The following is a 19,620-nucleotide window of genomic DNA, read 5'->3' on the forward strand; positions in this document are numbered from 1 at the left end:
GGGGATTAGAGTTAGGGATGATAAGAAGGCCCAGTGGGAAGCCTATGTACTGACAGAACAAAGATGATAGGAGAGTTAATTTTTAACCCTCCGTGTTAAGAGAATGGCAAGATGAAGAGGCTATCACGATGATATCTTGAGTGGGTATCTGGCGCATACAATAAGTGGAGCCGCTTCCACACCCACCGTGCCGCCAAGGACAATATTTGTGGTTGGACAACCAAACAGAAAAGTCTTATTGTCAGGGTGCAGAATATGTCCCAACAACATACAGAACCAAATCTAAATGTGACGAGGTATTTTTATTATTATTCATTACTAAGTCGTTGGTTATAGAGTTGAAACTATCACCCCGCTTTGGCCCGAAACCCCAGTTCAACCGCTGGTGGCTTTAACCCTCGATTTGAACGCCGGTTTTAAGTAAAGCCGGATCTGCGTCCGGATCACCTCTAAAAGGTGTTTTTCTTTACCGCCACCAGGCGCAGCGGTGGCGAGCTGTTAACGACCTCGCCTGGTATACAGGAGGTCATAGGTTCAATCCTGACCATGATGAATATAATAATAATAGTTCAATTTGTAACGCGCGCAAATTTGCAGACGTAGTGGCAAGTTCTCTCTCTCCCCGTGGCCGTCTGGATTTCTCTCCAGGTCCTCTGGTTTTTCCCTCCACATTTAAAATAAAAATGCGTTCCCGAGTATTTGGCTGCTGCTTAAAATTTCCACGCGATAGTCCACTTTGTTGAGCTATAATCTGTGTTGGCCGGGTCACTTGTGAATGAGAGCTACACAGCTCAGTGGGCCTTAGCTGGTAAAAAATAAATAAATAAAGTTTCTCACAAGCTCGGCTTTTCGACTTTGGCAGAGCCGAGCAACATCAAAGGGTCACACATTTGCAACAGCAACCACAAAAAAGTTTGGAAACCAACAATGATTATTGGAATGAGTCCGAATATTTTGGAGGAAAGCAAGCAAAGCGGGAATTCCAGCACCACAAACAAATAAATCCTGCTGCTGGTGGTGGTGGTGGTTCGCTGGCCGTTGTGCATTGTATTGGGCTAGCAGCCGGAGGAGGTATTAAGCACGAGAGGAAGGTATGGAAATGTTGTTAATATTTTGTTGTTACACGCCCGATCCGGGCTCACAGCCACACACTTGGAGGAGATCAAGCCTCTGTTTTTTTTATTCACTCTGGATATAAATATTCCTGTTACATACCGCAGTGCCCATACACTCGGGGAGTATAAATATTCACTCCACCCCGCCCCTTCACCACCTCCCAGCAATTCAATCGTCATCAGGAACTCGACGGCAATGTAAGTGTGCTCCAGCCATGCCGACCAGTGTCCAAGTGCCACCGCGTTCCAGAAGGAGGCCTTCTCTTGGCAAGGCTAGGCCAGCGTCGCGCAAGATCTGACGAACCCACGGGTCCTTCGGACGGCCGACCGGACGGTGCAGCGATGATGGTCACGATCCACTAATTGTATGCACGTGTGTATGTTGAACTTCTTTCACGCCGTACGTAACCAACCCCACGAATCGGAGGTGCGGGGGAAGGACAACAAACTAAGCACAAAAAGCAGTTCTCAAAAAAAAAGAGTTTACAATCTATATTTAAAAGTGCATCGCTCCAGTGGCTTCCTCATATCGGAAGGAAGAGCGTTCCAGATGGCCGCAGAAGCGTATCTGAAAGCGCGTGATGCGGTGATGGCTAGCCAAAAGCCGCTGCAGCGAGGAAGACTGGAGTTCGCGTGATGGTTTATGCTCATTGACGATATATCAGCGAAGTATTGTGGTTCATTTGTGGCAAGCACTTTGTGTGTATGTCGAATTTCTTTCGCACCGTACGTAGACAACCGTGCTAAATCATAGCAGCAGGGTACGGCGGGCAGTAACGCCGTTCGGGCAAGTCGTCTTCCATTCCTGCAACATGGCAACGAACAGACCGAGACGTCTGGAGAGCGGATGAAGTCATCGACGGGAAGGCAGGACCAGTCCTCGATGAATCTCTCCTCGTTGCGAACAAGGGCCAATCGCTCTCGCGGCAAGTCGGCCATCACCGACGCACCGCAGACAGAAGGGGCCTTATGGCCCCTGTTTGAGTCCGACCGCGGGAGATTTCACCTCTTGTTCGGTGCCGGTTGAGCAGAACTGGCACCATCACGCAATTCTCGTGTATGCGGATCTTGGCGAGATGTGCCGAGATGACGTATAGGCCAGATGTTGTGTAAACACCAGATAATCGATGCAGCCAGGCCGATGCTCCAGAGTGTGTCGGGCTTGCCGCGGACGTCCAATGAGCGGGGCATATGGAGTCCTTGACAACCCCGACAGTGTTGGCAAATCAATCCTTCTTTCTTTCGTACGGCTGGTATAGATAGTGAGCAACAACTACAATTTCATAATCAGGTGGTCAAGCCAAAAAACTGGAGTAGCGGTGGTGAGATGTTAACTCCCTTTGCCTGGCATGCAGAAGGTCGTGGGTTAGACCCCGAACCTGATGCCTGTATATTTGGAGTTTGCATGTCTCTCTCACCATGGTCACATGGCTCTTTCTCTGGGCCCTCCACTAGGCAGACAAAGGCGGCCGGGCGTGGTGCTGGCGACCCACCCCCTCGCGTGCCGTGCCGGCCTTCATAGGTGCTGCTACTCACTAACAGCACTTGACCCAACAGTTTGTTAAGGCTATACCGGGGGATCTTTGTCTTCATATTTACGGCGACCCGAGTTCAATTCCCACTCGCGACCCATAGCAGTGGCGAATATTTCAAGCAGTCCTGGGCCTCCCCTAGATTGACTTGGCCTCAAATGACTACCTAGTGTGGTGTGTAAACATCGTCACTAGGGAGACAAATGTGGCCGGGGCTTGGTGCTGGCCACCCACCCCCCCCCTTCGTCTACCGTGTCGGCCTTCATCGGTGCTGCGGCACTTGCTCACAACAGTCTGTTGAAGTCTTCTTCTCGGTTCTTTCGGTAAAGTCACGTAGAAGGGAAATAATAAAGTAATAAAAATAAAACACAATAAAATAAAGTCTGTTAAAGGTTACGTATGTAGAGGGGTTCTTTATCATCGTCTTGGTACACCTGCTGCCATCCACCCAAGTTGCCCGCTGGTGCCCGCTTGGCAGCGCGCGCCTCCTTCTCACCCTCCCGCACGCCCGGCGGCGCCAGGCAGCCCGGGCGCGTCATGACCTTTGATCCCCGAGAGCCGCTTTGGGGGCGGTGGTGTGGGGCGGTATGGGGGGGGGGGTGGAGAGGGATGAGACCGGGCCGGGGGTTGGTTGGTGGGGGTGCTGGACCCTTCTTGTCCGAGAGCTCATTATTTTTAATGCCGCCGCATAAGCCGCGCAAGATGAGCTACGGCGAGGAACGCGGTATTTAATTCTCCGGGGTGTGAACGCGGAATTGGGTTTGGACGTATGTCTTTGTTTAGTTTGGAGGTGGCGACGGGGGGGGGGGGGGGGGAATTATGGGTGGGATTTTTTTGGTTTTCTTGTTTGGCCACATGTTGAAATTTCACGCAAAGTTTGAGACATCGTGCCCGTTAGCACATCACCCGGAATGAGTCTGATCTTGTCACATCTTGGGATGACAAGCGGTCAAAATCAATCGCCGTGCAGCAGCTTAAAAAGCGCCCGTTGTCTACATTTCCCACCTTCACCAACTCGCACTGCCCAGCGTGGTGAAGTATGGTCGAATCGCCCTCGCGACGCGCACAGCATAGCAAGGCCCTCATTCAGCAGTGGAGAGCACAATGTACACCTTGGTGCATTGTAGCACGCGTCACAAATCCGTTGAATGACGGGAAAAGCCTATCGCGTCAGTCAAATAGCGCAGGCCGGAGAGTCGTGAATTTTGAACACACAGACACGTGCAAAGAGCTCTCGATGATTGTGCACCACGGATCACGAAGCGCAACCACAATGCACTGCTTCAACAACTGCTGCTCGTGATTGTTGAATAATGCACAAAAGGTCGAGTGCTGGTTACGCATTTGTACTTGTACAGTCTGTTCTCCTATGACGCCGCGTGTTGTTTTCATAACGTGAATTGGATATAACGCGACGAATGTATCAGGGGACACTTTTTTACAATGCGGATGCGACTTGCGCAATTATGTAGGAATAAGCGGGCGTACGGCCGACTCGGTGGAGCATCGAACATCGCAGGATACTGTTGGATGCGTCTCGATGCTACCCAAGCGCCTCGGTCTTTGTTCAGCCCTCGTACGCACCTCACGTGTCCCATAACGCGGTGCTCTTCAGGAACACAACTACCACAGAGCGATATTTGCAAATTGTACACGCGGCACTCCGTTGTATCGTACACCAGTACCCCCAATGTACACATACAGCATTAATATGACGACGGCAATGAGGGGCGGGGGGGGGCAGAACAATGCATCGGCTCAACAAAGCCATCGGCACGCGACACACACGCATCGAATCGCGCGCGTGCAAGGACTGACGTTGACATCTGCGTACGTTTTTTGTGATGGGCCCGACCTCGTTCCTGCAGCCACTAGAGGCGCTGCCAATCACGAGCCTACGCGAGCCGCTAACGCTGCCCGACGAAGGAGGCGCGTGGTCAAACAAACAAACTTCAGCAGCGCGATGGATTCTTCAATCCATACGTGCGGAGCTCGCCAACGTTATCCTCGCACGCATATAGGTATTCCACAGGGTACTCTGAGTTTTGCCAAAACACTCGTAAATGGAAGTGGCCAAACTCTGAAATTAAGGGCTGCACTGTGGGTAGCAAAAGGCAGTGCAGAAAAATACTTTGTTGTACCGTGCCTCTACGCTCCCCAACTTCAACCGACCCACACGAACCAGCGTTGTAAAGCACGGTCAAATAACGCGGAAGACGGAGGATTTGCATCCATATGTATGTATGTAGAACTTTTTTTCACACCGGACGTAGCCAATTGTCCTAAATAGGACGTGTGAGATGATGTGACGCGATACGTGTCAAGGAGGGAACACGCCTGCGAGGACTCGCAACCGCGGAGACGGACCCCTGCGTATGCGGGCACAGCGGTTCACACGCACGCTATCGCTATGGTCCCGGCCACCTGGGTTCCGATTCCCAGCCGTCGAGGACATCGTTAGCGAGTGGAGCTGGCACGGATCCTCCCCCCTAGGTTAACCAACCCAGTATCAGCGCGCTCCGTAAACATCGCCAACAGGGGAGACAAAGGTGGCCGGGGTGGTACTGGCCACAACACCCTTCCTCGTGCTCCCTGCTGGCCGTAAATAGGTGCTCGCTGATAGCTCTTGGCCCAACAGTCATTAGGCGAAATGGGATAGCTTTGTAATGTATATCTGTATGTACGAGGCTTTTCTTGCCGCGTACATCTCGTGCGCATTCTCTTACGTGTCGTTGTATCTTTTTTGGCCACCCCGCAGCCAACCTATGGCACATTTATCTCACGATGCCACATTTATCTCGGGTTTGTTTTTTGTTTTGGAAGACAACTGCCGATTTGGTGCCGCCGATTAATTTGTAGGCGGCTCCGGCATGCGATGTCCCTTTGCCGCGGCTCCGACGAGTGTCATGGGATGTCACGGATGTCACCGGCGGCAATTATCGTCACCAAGCGATAGTGTCACAATAACAACAACGCCGACGACGTTTAAAAATACACTAACGTGATGAAGTCTTCTTGCATAAGAATAAAGAAACGTAACCGACGACACGGCAAGCAACGGTGGTGAACGAACCCAGAGTTTGCGTGTTTAGAAGAGCGTTTACGGGGAAATGTTGTTGTCATCATCAGCATCATCATAATCAGGCATGTTCACTCATGCGGGATGAAGGCCTTCCCCCACCAAACCATCATCCACCGCCTATGCTTCTGCATAGGCGGTGGATGGCTCCCTCTTCGCGGGAGTAAGACGTCCTCGCCCAAAGCGTTCCACCATTCTTCGGCCGCAGTCATTCCCTTATTATTCTTGACCATCGGCAATCATCCCGGGGACAATTAAGATTTGTATTTTTTTCTCTCTTCTACGTGGTCTTTTCCCCAAATGTTAATCTGGGGTGAGCTATCATGTAGAATAAATAATCCCTATGATAAACCATTCAAGGGGGCTTCTATATTTACGCAACAGGAGGGGGTGGGGGGGTGGGCACACTTTGCACACACACACCGAGATTGACGTTCGTTTCCGTGGCATTCACGGCAATAATGCCACCAAACCCAGAGTTTTACGCAAACGCAGCGCGAAAGCAAAACTCAATGTGTGTGTGTACCCACACAGTCATGGCAACCACACTCGAGAAAGCAGTGATTCTTTAATCATGAGCGCCCGAAATCTGGATTCACACCAAGGATGTAAGTGGCGCCGGCTCGATGTCTCTGACCTCTGAGCCACCCGGCCCCCACACCTCGACATTTATAACTCGGGAGCGTAAAATCGGCCGTAAATTAATCCACTGAACAAAACGTAACGGGGGCTCGGGATACACAAAACCGCTCGGTTCCAGTTCCCTCCGATGCCTCTTCAGTTCCAGAAACAAAGCCCCCAGCGGTTGGGGTGCGGCGTTGGGACGACGTGCCCAACAGTACGCACGCACGTACGTACGTGTGTATATATTGCCAAAAAGGGATTAAAGCCTATCCTTATTTTTGATCATTTTTGATACTGGCAATAAGTTCCCGTGGGTACGTATGTATGTTCAACATACATACGTTCCCGTGGGTACGTATGTATGTTCAACATACATACGTTCCCGTGGGTACGTATGTATGTTCAACATACATATGCCGTTCACCCCCCCCCTCACCACCCTGTCAACCCCCCCTCCCACCCCTCTTCGTTAATTACCAGCCGCCCCGGCACCTTTAACAATTTCGACAATCGGAAAAGTTGCTCGCTCGGCCAGGACGCTCATTTCTGCGAAGGGGGAGGGGGGTGGTCAGGGGTCATTGCAAAGTGCAGAGTATTCCCCAAGTCCCAAAGCACACACAAGACGTATGCGGTGACCAGAAATTATGCCCAGAACGCCAGGCAGAACATATTTGGGATTTGTAGTCTCTGGAAACTACAGCCACGGTGGCGGTGGCGTTCACCCGCTCGCGTGTAAAGCGCCACGTCGCAGGCAGGGGTTGGTGGATCAGAAGCAGATTCGTGATACGCCCAAGACCCCCCCGCCTCCCCCACCCCACTTTAAAATGTTGCCAATCCTCTGCGACATCATCGCACGCAAGACGATGTTAGCATGTGGGTTTTCCATGCGAGTCCGAGGTTCTCCCTGCGTATGTCTGCATCTCTGAAATTAACTTCGCATCTTCCGTAAGTTCTTGACTCAACATCAAAAAACTTAAAGTCGTGCTTAAAACTGTTGCTATTGCTGCATCATCATCATTTAGGAATCTATGGGTCTCCACGTGAGTCCATTACTTTCCATTGCAAGTCTGTACCTCTGAATTTCACACCCCCCCCACCGCGTATCCTCCGTAGCTCTTTTCATCCCGTAAAATCTTGCCATTCGTCGTCATCGTCGTCATTGTCGTCGTTGTCCACGCGCAGAAAAACACCGACAATGATTTGGCACCAAACGTCTTTAACGTAGCCACTCATACTATGTGGAGGGGGGGGGGGGTAGGGGGGAAACGAACCCCCAGGCGGTGCCATCGATGCCCCACAATAACCTTGGGAGTGGGATTTGCACCGGCGGCGTGCGGAGCTGCACTCACGTAATCCCCCCCCCCCCCCATCACAGCGCCAGAGATGACAGCGGCTTGAAGTTGCGCGAAGAGGAATGATGAATCGCAGCGGCAGAATAACATCTGACTTCAGGCCGTAACAATCCAGGGCTTGCACCACACACACACACACATGACTCGTCACATGCCGGGGTCATGAGTGCGCCGCTAGAGTCAATTAATCACTGGGGCCGTGGGACGGGTTCCAGAATCAACTTAATGCACATCAGCTGCTCCCTCGCAGAGTAAGCCCCCAGCGCTCTCTCCCCAACGTGTTTATCATTGGTGAATAGAAGTTCAAAGTAGCGTGAGAGGCGGTACTGCGATGGAAGGCCTTTATCCAACAGTGGACTGATCATAGCCAAGGATGATGATGATGATGACGATCTCTGCCCCGTGATATCACTATGGAAAGAATCTGATCTCGTTCGAAGACGAAAGCCAAGCAGGTTTGAGAACGCGCGAGTGCTTGGATGGGAGACTGCCAAGCAAGTTGCCATTGGCCTGCAGGGCTAGGTGGTTTGGCAGCAGAGAGAGAGAAGGCAGTGAAGCAATATTATTCTATGCTGTACTTTACTTCTATGCAACCACGTATTTGTTCGCAAACGTCAACCCGTGTGGTTAAAGGGAGTGGAATAAGCCCCATGATCTCCGTGGCATGGGAAGGCCATCATCAAACACAGTGGCGAGATGTTAACTCCCTCACCTGGTATGCAGGAGGTCATGGGTTCGATCCCGACCCCAACTCCTGTATATTTCTCCGGGTCCTCCGGTTTTTCCCTCAAAATCTGCCAACGTGCGATCAGATTATTTGGCTGCTTTCATTGAACACTCATTTGTGACGATAGCCAAGGTCGCTTCTGAAAAAGAGCTACATTAGGTCAGTGGGCCTTACCAGGGAAAAATAAAAAATACTTTATGGCTTAGTCTAAGCAGTCGACTGACAAAGATGCTGCACGTGTACACTTGTGCGCTGCCAGCGATCTCGCGCCACAGGATGGCCTCTGGGTCATTGTGGGGCGATTTTCGCACCGCGCAAGCTCTAAGCAACGCGGCGCATGGCGGCGGAGACGTTTTGACGAATTGTTTCCGAGAGTCGTCTCTTTGTTGTGCGAACGCACAGATCGCAACGCCGATGGAAGAGGCGGTGACGGACGCGGATTTGGAGCTAAACCGGTACGGTGCCAAGAGAAGCCAGCACCGCAACATTTTTAAAAAAGTTATTCCCCCTCTTTACCGCCGCCACCGCCACCGCCTTCATTCTTCTTCTCCAACCGCAAACGTGACTCACGTAATCTTTGCGGGGACGTTTGGGCCTCAACGAATGCCGAACGCCTGCGGAGTCACAAACCATTACGGGCACTTTACATATCCTCGGGCAACGATGAAAAGCATGTCAATAGACGAAGAAGTTGCGCCAAGCGAGCCAAACTTCGGTTGCGAGAGAGACAGCGAAGATGTCGAGGGGGCGAGGTCTTCACGAAGCCATGGCTGTGCACGCCGGGACGGGGAGAAAGCCTTCCGGTAAAGGCCTCTTGATGATGTCAATGGACAATAAACCCCCCTTTCAAAAATGCTAATCGCGCAGTGCCGTTTTATTTTCAAAACACCGGGGCACCAGTGCATCAAGTTTACATTCTAAATGCACGCACGCACGCACACACATGCACACACAAACACGCGAGTGGTGCATTCCTTGCAGCTGAATTGCAGCAGTCAAACTAGATTGGAAGCTTTCGTGACTGCAGGAATTACTCTTTGGTTCTTCCGGTAAAGTCACGTAGAAAATAAAATCTATTTCAATCTAAAGTGAGTTTTTACGCGAGCTGCTTTATTTATCTTCTTGGTTCTTTCGGTAAAGTCACGTAGAAGGGAAGTAATAAAATAATACGTGACTTTACCGAAAGAACCAAGAAGATGAATCCCTGCAGTCACGAAAGCTTTAAATCTGCTTTATTTACTTAAACAACCAATCGGTGCAATTGGCATTGGCAAATTATTGCTGGCCAATAAGCCCTGGCCGGACCATTCTGCGGATTCCTTATCAATGGTTCAAGTCCAGGTTCAAAACCTCTACCGCCTCTTCTGCCCATGGCTGATGTTTGATGGCATCCCCATCACGCACAACGTCCGACTTTTTGCACATCTTCTCGACACCTGCTTTGGGTGTTGAATAGTCAACAAAATATATGCACAGGCTCTTGTGCAGCAAATCTACATTTAAAACGTACGAATGTGGAAAATAATTGCGAAAATATAATGTTCATCGTGCGCAAAGCTGGTAGTCGAGACCAACGACAGCGGCAGTCAGAGGAGGCAGCACGCTCAATGTCATCGTTCGATGTCCAGCGCAGAAATGAGGCGACAATTTACTTTTTATTTTACCAGGTAAGACCCAATGAGCTATTATAGCTCTTTTCTTCAAGTGACCTGGCCACAAATGATAGCTCAACGAAGTGGCTTTCCACGTGGAAATTCATAGCAACCAAATACTCGAAACACATGCAAACTCCAAATATTGACGCGTCAGGGTCGGGATAGAACCCACGACCTCTTGTATACCAGAAAAGGTAGTTGACGTCTCCAGACCATGGCACCCCCAAATTAGCTCGTGTGAGAGAGCCAGACGGATTGTGATCGTGACAGTTGACGATGGCTTGGGAAGACCCTTCAGTCAGCAGCAGACAGATCATGGCTGATGACGACAACGATAATGATGATGACGATGACGACAACAACGATGGCACAGCCTGTGCCAATGCAGGCGGCTTTAGAAAATACGTTAACGAAACGATCAAAGCTGCATTGATTTACGCCGGACCTACGGTATCTTGTTTTGTTGACCGTAAACGTGAGTCTGTACCAACGTGTACCACACCTACATCCAACAGTGAAGGCCATGTGGCTGGTTTACAGCACCGCACAACATGTGCCATTAAAATCGCATGTTTTAGTGACAGTCATTATAAATGCTACCGCCACATTGCAGCCCTTAGAAGGGTTTTTAAAAAGCCGCTTCAAAAGATTAAGACAACGTTATCAGCAAACAAGAATGGCTGGCCGACCAGAGGTCACTCGAAATGGATGTCACAAATAGTTCTGCCTCATCCGCTTCCGGGGACCGCGAGAATTCTTAAGGAGGCACCTCTTTCTCATGACACGACACAGAAAATTACACGGCAAAATTACGCACTCAAAACTGTGCACAGAGCAGCAATCATTGCCCCTGCTGGCAGACAATTGCTCTGGGTCACCTCTCGTAAACAAGACTGATGCTGGCCTCTTAAGAGTTCTCACCCGGTTAAACAAAAAAGAACGTGAAACTCTAAACTATCACAGGGTTCAGACCTTCTTAAGTATCCGAGATGCGACGAGATTTGGTCATAGGCACCATAAGACCAATTGAGCATTTGCCCTATAAGAAGCCCCCTATAAAGCCCACCCTTTCAATACAATTTCTAAAACACCCAAACACTTTTCCAAAGCTCTACAGTGCCCACAATGTGACATTCATGCAACCAGTCATTCGTACCAGAAAGCAGTCATTCCACACGGGGTCAAATGGAAATTGACGACGTCAAATCGGGGGACTGCGGGGTGGTCTAACCGACTGCCAGAAATATCGCGTCATTTTTCGCAAAGTCCGTCACATCAATTAGCGCCAGCTGCCCAATAATAATGACGCAGCAAGGATTACGGCCCGGGCACCCGCGGGTCCTGCTTGCGGAGCGAATGTGTGAATGAAGACCCCACGACACAGCAACACTGGTCTGACCGCCCAAATCCCCTGCTTGATAATTACCCACGCAAATAAATAGGTCCTTTTTTTTTTTACCAGCACTTGGATTACAGACACCTATTCACCTTCTTTAGAAAATAGATTATTTCAATTGGCTCTCACTGGTGTGCTGATGAAGTAGGTCAAACATCACAAGATAAAAAAAATATATTCAAAAATTGCTTGCATAAAGCATGAGCATTTGCCCTTTAGAAAGCGCTCTCAAGTCGCCCTTTAAACGAAAATGTAAAAAAAATGCATACTTTCCAGCTCTCTACAGTGTCCAGAATACCAATGTTGTGACGTTCGAAGACTCTGGAGGGTGGATGGGAGGGGGTTGTTGGGGGTATTGGGAACAGTGGTGCAGTGGTTAGAGCACTGCACTGTGAACCCGGCAAACTGAGACCGATTCCCTTCGCCGACCCGCTGTGAACGACACGGTGAAAGATGCTCAAACGAAACCCCACGACCAACAGAGTCAGAACGCTTTCCCTCCAGCATCTGAGCGCTAATTTAAGAGGCCTTAAATTAGCGCGATTTTATTATTTAACAGGCGCTGAACTACGAAAAAACCTACGGCCAATTCACCAGGGAGTGAAACTGAGCAACAGGGGCCAGTCTCATACTGGGATGGAGGAATAAATAAGTAAAGTGCACGGAAACAAACTAAACTAGACAATTTTTTATTTGACCAGGAAAGGCCCCCTTTCTCTGAGCTACACCACTTTTTTTCAGAAGCGACCTGGCCACAGATGATAGCTCAACGAAGTGGCTTACGATGCGGAAATTTACAGCAGCCAAATACTCAAAAAACGCGTGACGTTTTCTAAATGTGGAGGGGAAAACCGGAGGACCCGGAGAGAAATCCACACGACCACGGGAAGATCATGAAAACTCCAACTATACAGGGTTGACGGGAGTAACGACGGACGGGTCCCCACGGTGTCGGAATGCCTGCTTCAGGGCAACGGTGGCGCGTGAGCCGTATTTAAACATCAACAGTTGTTCGCAGCTCAACACTTTGCAGCGCCAAAACTCAACCGACTTGCTCCGGGTCGTAGACTTGGGGGCGCGAGGTCGGGGTTAGCAATGTGCCCCCTCCACCCCCCCCCCCCCCCCAACAGATGTCGAAATGTGAATACAGCCACAGCCAGCCAGCCAGCATCCAACAAACTGCTACGGAAAGACGGGAAACGCCGTGAACGTTTGTGCGATTGCTGGCAGAGCTGGCTTCCATAAGGGGGAAGCTCAGGCGAGCCGACGTCTTCCATGTTGGTTGAACGTCTCAGAAAGGTGTGACGGGGGGGGGGGGGTGCCACACTTTTCCGCCCCACACCAACTGCGGGTGCGACAATACGCACCCAGGATTACAGAAACTCTCGCCATTGTTTTAACCGCCATTGTTTTAACCACCACTGTCGGGCGACTGAATTGAACTGGCGACCTTTGGATTGCAAGTCCAGTGTGCCAACCATTGCACAGCCGTAAACCCTGATGAGTGGGGGGGGGGGGGGTACCCAAGAGTGGGAAAAATCCAAATCGTTAGTTGGAATGGCTTTTCCTGCACGTCTATCGAACTCTGTCAATGTCAAACCGTGACAATAACCACAAAACGTTCAAATAACCAGTGAAATAGAAATGCCTCCCGTCCAGCTATCATTTGTGGCCAGGTCGCTTCTGAAAAGGAGACAGATAGCTCGGTGGGCTTGACCTGGTAAAATAAAAACAAATGTTGCGATTTGCTAACCTCTCCCATCGTGTTTTTGTACTGCCTGTAGTTGTTAACTTTCTGACCCACACCGATTGGACATCTGCGGAAAAAGAGCTTCCATAGATCATCGGATTCCTCCTGCAGTTTAAGTCTATATTCTGTACTATATATTCTATACATATTGTTTATGAATTTTGCCCAGCCACCCCTGTTGTACAATGCAACAACAGCCCGGGTTCACTCGCAGGGCATGTTTCACTTTTAAATTAACTGCCCACCAATTGGTTTCCCTACACGCCTTAAGACTTTTGCACTCAAATGATTTTGTACAGCGCTGGTGGTCGGTCCGTTCTGCGCACGTGGTCACATGCCACTGTGTTTGCTGTGGCACAGGCAACACACCCCATTGGGCAACCAATGCACGTGTTCGATGAGGAACCCGGCTATCTGTTGTACAATTTTGAATCGGGGCCAAATTACACCCCGGGTTATTGCAAATGGTAGAGTGGATCAATGAGCCAAATAACTGGGTATCGTGAAGTGAAAATATTAAGTTTCAACCTCGTCTGCATGAATTGCATTTTAATAAGCTTTCAAAGGACTGCATTTTTGAAATTCGTCTAAATTGGTGGAGCAGCCTAGGAGTTCTCTGGACACAGATACATTCATTTTAGCTTCTTATTCTTACCCACCCCTAATGGACACCCGTGAAAAATAACTTAATACCTCATCGGATTCCTCCAGTATAAATACATTTTCCGATTCTTATTATTATGGAGATACGGCCAAATTGGTACAGGTATACCATTCCAGTCGGGGAAACATCCCATTGCTTTTGCAGTTGAATAAACTTCAATACGATTGTCAATTCTGTGCCAGCCAATGACACAAAGTACTGAAATTTCTTACGTTTTTTTTCTTCCCCCCCCCCGAGTGGAAACTTAACATTTTCTTTTTAAACTAAAAACAAAATTTCACTTCAAATACAACGTCCAGTGGAATATTCAGATATTGTTTCAACGTCTCTGCGTGCCGTGCTAACGCATCCATATACGCTTCGGAATGGTCACAATGCCTTGATACTGGCATATTGCTACAAGTCCACCAAAAGCATCGCTTGTTTCAATTCGACAAACGAGACGCCTGGCCAGCGCGGAAGAGCAGGCCCAATACTCTCTGGGAGGGGATCCCGTGAGCTCATTTTCAGTAGCAGTGGCCTTTCTCCCAGCAGTGGAATAAGCAAGCGATTGCAGGGCTGCACCTTTACCCAGAATACAACAACTGCCACTCCTGGATACATTCTTCACATGGCACGGGCAGTGTAAAATACCACAAATAACACTGTTGAGACTGCTATTGCAAATCGCGGGTCACTTCATACGTGCAAGCACAATTGTTCGAGCACACCAAAGCTTTGAATGCCGCGTGCAAAAGTACGCATAAAGTACGCAGAAGCACATTCCGCACGACGCTCCATGTGATGCCACGATTCCCAGAGCGCCATGGTGGTGAGATGTTAACTATCTCGCCTGATACACAGGAGGTCATGGGTTCGATCCCGAGCCCGACGCCTATATATTTAGAGTTTGTGGGTCTCTCTCTTTATATATTTAGAGTTTGTGGGTCTCTCTCTTACCATCCACCCCGTGGTTGCGTGGATTTTCCCTCGAGATTTATAATCAATTCTAGATTTGAAGCTTTCGTGACTGCAAGGATTCATATTCTTAGGTTTTTTCGGTAAAGTCCTACGTGACTTTACCGAAAAAACCTAAGAATATTTATAATCAACATCACGCGTTGAGCAATTTACCTGCTATAAGTTTCCAAGCGATAAGCCACTTCGTTGAGCTATCATTGGCGACAGCCACGTCGCTTCTCAACACGAGCGAAACAGCTCAGTGGGTCATTCCTGATGGTAAATAAATAAAGAGCGAGAGAACGCAAAGTCCCTGGCGAGCGTACATTTCAACGAAATGAATTAGCCCCTTGCGCAAGAGTACTTTTCTTGCCATTTTTTTTCGTCCCGACAGCGTGTTTCTGTCGCAGGCGAGCGTGAAGGAAAATAGCTGCGCATGCGCGCACACACTCCTTCAACCACGTGCATGCGTGCGAGCGTTGGGGGGGCGGCGGGGGGGGGGGGACAGCGATGGCGGTGGTTACTAAACTACGGTGCAATTGCCAAACGTGTGCGATTACCACACCGCACGCCCGCACTAGGGTCAGCGGAATGTGGTATCTGAACCTGTTCAAGGCGTCCCCCACCCCCAGCCCACCCCCCCTTGGTTGACTCAGCCTTAAATAACAACCTGAATGCGGTGGTGTAAAAACATCAGCATTGGTTAGACTGACGCAACGCCGGCAAAAGCAATGGTCTCAACGGGGCACTCGCCAACTAAAGATTTACCACGAAAGTCCGTGAGGCTACAAAGAGAGATTATCTCTGTATTTGATTGGGCGTAAAGGAGAGGGCCAGGCAGTGCCCACAGCAGCAGCATGGTTGGAGTGGATCCCTCGTGCAAACAATGAAATGGTGGTGGGCCCCAGTCAAATTTCTGCCCCCCCCTCCCACCCCATCTGCCATCGCGCCACCTGCACTCTTAAACACTAGGCACTGCCTCCAATGCCAAGTAACTAGCCAACCAGCCACTGGTACAAGTCCTACCCATAATGCACTCACCTATCTTTGAGCATTCGGCCTACCCCTGACATTTAGCAACCAGCCACTATTAGTAGCCCTACTCTGTAACGCACTTGCCTGTCGGCCACAAGCAAGCGCAGAACCTAACTCTAGATCGAACCACCTAGCCAACCAGTTTCCAGCAGCAAACCATCTCCTAACCAGCGGCAGTGTGGGTAGAGCATGGGCATCGGTGCAAGGAATAAAAATGAGCCCACGAGTTCAATTCTCCTCCCTCTTCTTCATGGCTTGCCACCTGTGCCCCCTCCCGCCCGTAGGGGGGCCTCGGTGCGATTGCACCGCCTGCACAGCCGACGGCTAACGTCGCTGGCGGGCTTGTTGGGCCTGCGGGCCTGGGTTCGCGACTCACGTCTTGAGGGTGCCGGACGTCATGAGCTCCGTGACGAGCACGATGTACTTCCTGCCCTTGACGGTCGCCTCCCACGAGTCGTAGAAGCGCACGATGTTGGGGTGCTGGAGGCCCTTGAGCATCTCGGCCTCCTCCTTGAAGCGCTGCCGCTCCGCCTTGGTCAGCTTGCGGTCCTGTCGCCGTCATCACCGCAGCAATCACGAGCGGCGGCGGCGGAGAGGAAGGGAGAGAGAGCGAGCAAGGAGGGGACAAGCGGGGTGGACGAAGGAGGGAAAGGTCGGGGGGGGGACACAAAACCGAGAGTGAGCGACATTACTCCACGTGTGACAGTACCGGGCGGTCCGTCAGCCCCGTAGTGTGACCTTGGTGTGATGGTGGCAGCAAACAAAAGTTCAGGGGAGGGGGGGGGGGTCAGTGGTGGGATGACAACGACGACAGTAAATATTACAACAAACTTTAAACAAAATGTGAAAAGGTAAACAGTACCGATAAGATCTGATTTTGTCCATCATGCATTCTGTTCAGTTTCCACCCCCCATATATACGAGGAAAGGCCGCGACGGACATCAGTTAATTGCACAAATTTGCGTTTTCCCAGCCTCCTCCAACTCCCGCAGACAATTTTTTTATATCGAACGCCTCGACTGCGAGAAGTTAGAAGAGGGGAAGAGCTTTCAGCTACAACCCCCAGCCAATGCTTCAGAGCTATGATCCATTTGTAGATACCCCTCTGCAATAATGCACTAGCCTCTGCAACGTCTTCCACAAATCACAATACACTTATTAGAGCCATCACTCGTAATAACATTTATCCATCCGAAAGAGGATGGTGAGACATGGGCGGGGGGGGGGGGGTATCCATTCATGAATCACCCTGTATATTTGTGAAATAAGACGGCTTGACACGGGAGCGTAGCGGCGGTCAGCGCAACTCTGCCGCAAACCAGCTGGCTATACACGAGTTCGATTCCTGGCCACAGGAGCCGTATCCCTGAGCAGCGTCGTTGTGGTGCGGTCAAGCGACTCCCGTGAGCGACACAGGGGAGGGCCTTTATCCAGGAGCGGACTAACAAAAGGGCAATAATAATTTTAAATAATTATTTTTGTAAGTGTTTCAGAATATGTATATATACTGAAGGAATGCGATGAGCTATAAAATATATTTTTCACAAATCGGAGCACGGGGTCAGAATGGTACAACAAGAAACAATACAAAAACTCGATAGGAGTACAAAGTTTAGGAAAGATATATGCAAACCACCAAAAATGTTTTTATTTTATTTTACCAGCTAAATCGTCCCGAGCTACTAGCTTCTTTTTCAGAAACGATCTGGCCATAAATGACAGCTCAATGAAGCGGCTTATCACGTTTACATGTGACCGCATCTCAAGGATGCTGTACAAAACGAAGAATGTGCCCAGATATAAACGAAGAACAGAAAATAGTTTGTTTTTTTACGGAAGGGAGGGGAAGTCGGGCATGATGATACTGCAGGGCAGAACAAAACTTGAGATTCTAGTTTGGTGAAGGTTAGATTAACGATGCTTCATTACAGAGGAAAACAAGACAGTCAGCCAAAAGCAGAGAAGACAAATGTCTTGAGTCTGGACTTGAATCGGGGGAAGGACGTGGGGAGAGGAGATGATCGGGGGTGGAAAAAATCCAAACAATGGGGGGCTTCAGAAAAACGAGGGGGGGTTACCTATTCGGTGAAATAATCTCATTGAACAACAATGTTTAGTGGGAATGACACACACACACACCGGCACACACCTTACAACAGGAAGGAATTGCTCAAGCTGACGTAGAAAGGTACGAAAAGAACAAACTACCATGACTAACATTGCAATTCAAAAAATATTCAGAATCATTTCACAGGGACACGCACAAATCGCCTTCTGCTGCGAGTGGCGTCACCAGCCATCTCCGGAAAGTGTCCCTGGAAGGAGCAAACCGGTCTGAAAGAATAATTCTGGCTATATTTTTCGACAATTTGTACTAAAAAGCACGCAAAGAGACTCTACGCGATCCTTACAAATTCGACATGCTTTTTTACAAAACTGCAAATGCTACACGTTATTATTATGATTGTGGTTTGGGGGCTAAGAGCAAATGAGCCAGGGGGGCATTTCGTTTTTCTTTCTATACAGCGTGTGCTTTCTTTCCAATACCACCATGCCAAAGCCACCCTAAAGTTTTAATTGTCTGCTCATAATACATGATTTGTTATGATTTTTCTGCGCCTGTGGGCACGTTCCAGGATTTGGCCATAGCTGAGCCAGCTTCTTCGCTGAATTCACGTGAATAACATTCTTTAAAAGGAACATGTTCACAACTTATTACTGTCACAACTCTGTCTTCTCGACAGACCTGTTCTCCACCTGAGGACGGCTGCTTGCGTTGTGGCCGAAACGTCGTGAGAATTATTTTATTATGTTTTATTTTTATCATTTTATTATTTCCATTCTACGTGACTTTACCGAAAGAACCAAGAAGATGAATCCCTGCAGTCACGAAAGCTTTAAATCGAAATTTAAACGTATTACTGTATACGATTATCACCGTCAATATTCAACTACCGCACTGTGCATAGAAGTCAAAGGGTGGAGCGGCGGTGCGATGGTTAGTAACACACTTCGCTATGAACCCCGAGACCTAGGTTCGATTCCCGAACCTGGCTAACATCAGTAACGAGTGATATCCGAATTGGTCCGAGTCTCCCCATCCTGACTTCACCAAACACGGCAACTGACCAGCGTGGTGAAGTATGGTCAAGCAACCCACAACACCGACAAGGCGTGCAAGAGGAATTCATCCAGCAGAAGATTTAGAAAACATGGACATTACATAGGGACAACAGAAAAACAATACATAAAACACACACATTGGAACTGCACTGAAGTGGTGTCAACCTTCATCAACGTAATGGCCAATCTAGCTGCCAAACTAAGATATGCAACGATGAATTCTTAGACTAAGCCAAGGGGAAGTGTGAAATATATCAAAGTGTCGGTGTTTACCTAAAGCCTTCTCCCACATTTTTTTATCGCAAAGAGTCCCGGGTACTGCTGCAGCAAGAACAGTGACACGTTGAAAGCAAACTGCAGTGTATGAAACACTTTTAAAAAAGCCTCGTGGAATAATCTTCTATCCCATTTTTTTTTTACTTACTTTCTCAGTCCCCTCCCCAACCCCCAAGGCACTTCCTGCCACGGCCGGCCAGGCGTTTAACAATGAAGGGGGCCAGGCGTTGAACAATCAGGGGGACGGACGGCGGCCGATGCCTTGAGAGCAACAGGAGACACCTTATCAACCAGACACATTCCGATGTTGCGGCTGGCTGGCGGGCTGGGCCCAGCCCTTCGAAGGAGACCA

At 49.4% G+C, this 19,620-nt stretch overlaps 1 protein-coding gene across 13 annotated transcripts in view; it reads right to left on the reverse strand.

The window, feature by feature from the left end:
* Nucleotides 1–19,620, reverse strand: part of LOC133351754 (serine/threonine-protein kinase WNK2-like) — a 136,218-nt gene that overhangs the window by 90,383 nt on the left and 26,215 nt on the right. For all 13 annotated transcript variants that reach the window (XM_061567239.1, XM_061567238.1, XM_061567232.1 and 10 more), the window contains exon 3: nt 16,245–16,417. In XM_061567239.1, coding sequence (XP_061423223.1) covers nt 16,245–16,417 — 173 coding nt within the window. The remainder of the gene's footprint in view (nt 1–16,244; nt 16,418–19,620) is intronic.

The sequence above is a fragment of the Lethenteron reissneri genome, chromosome 38 (assembly GCF_015708825.2).
Source record: "Lethenteron reissneri isolate LAM-NWPU_2019-01 chromosome 38, ASM1570882v1, whole genome shotgun sequence".
Classification (NCBI taxonomy): Eukaryota; Metazoa; Chordata; class Hyperoartia; order Petromyzontiformes; family Petromyzontidae; genus Lethenteron; species Lethenteron reissneri.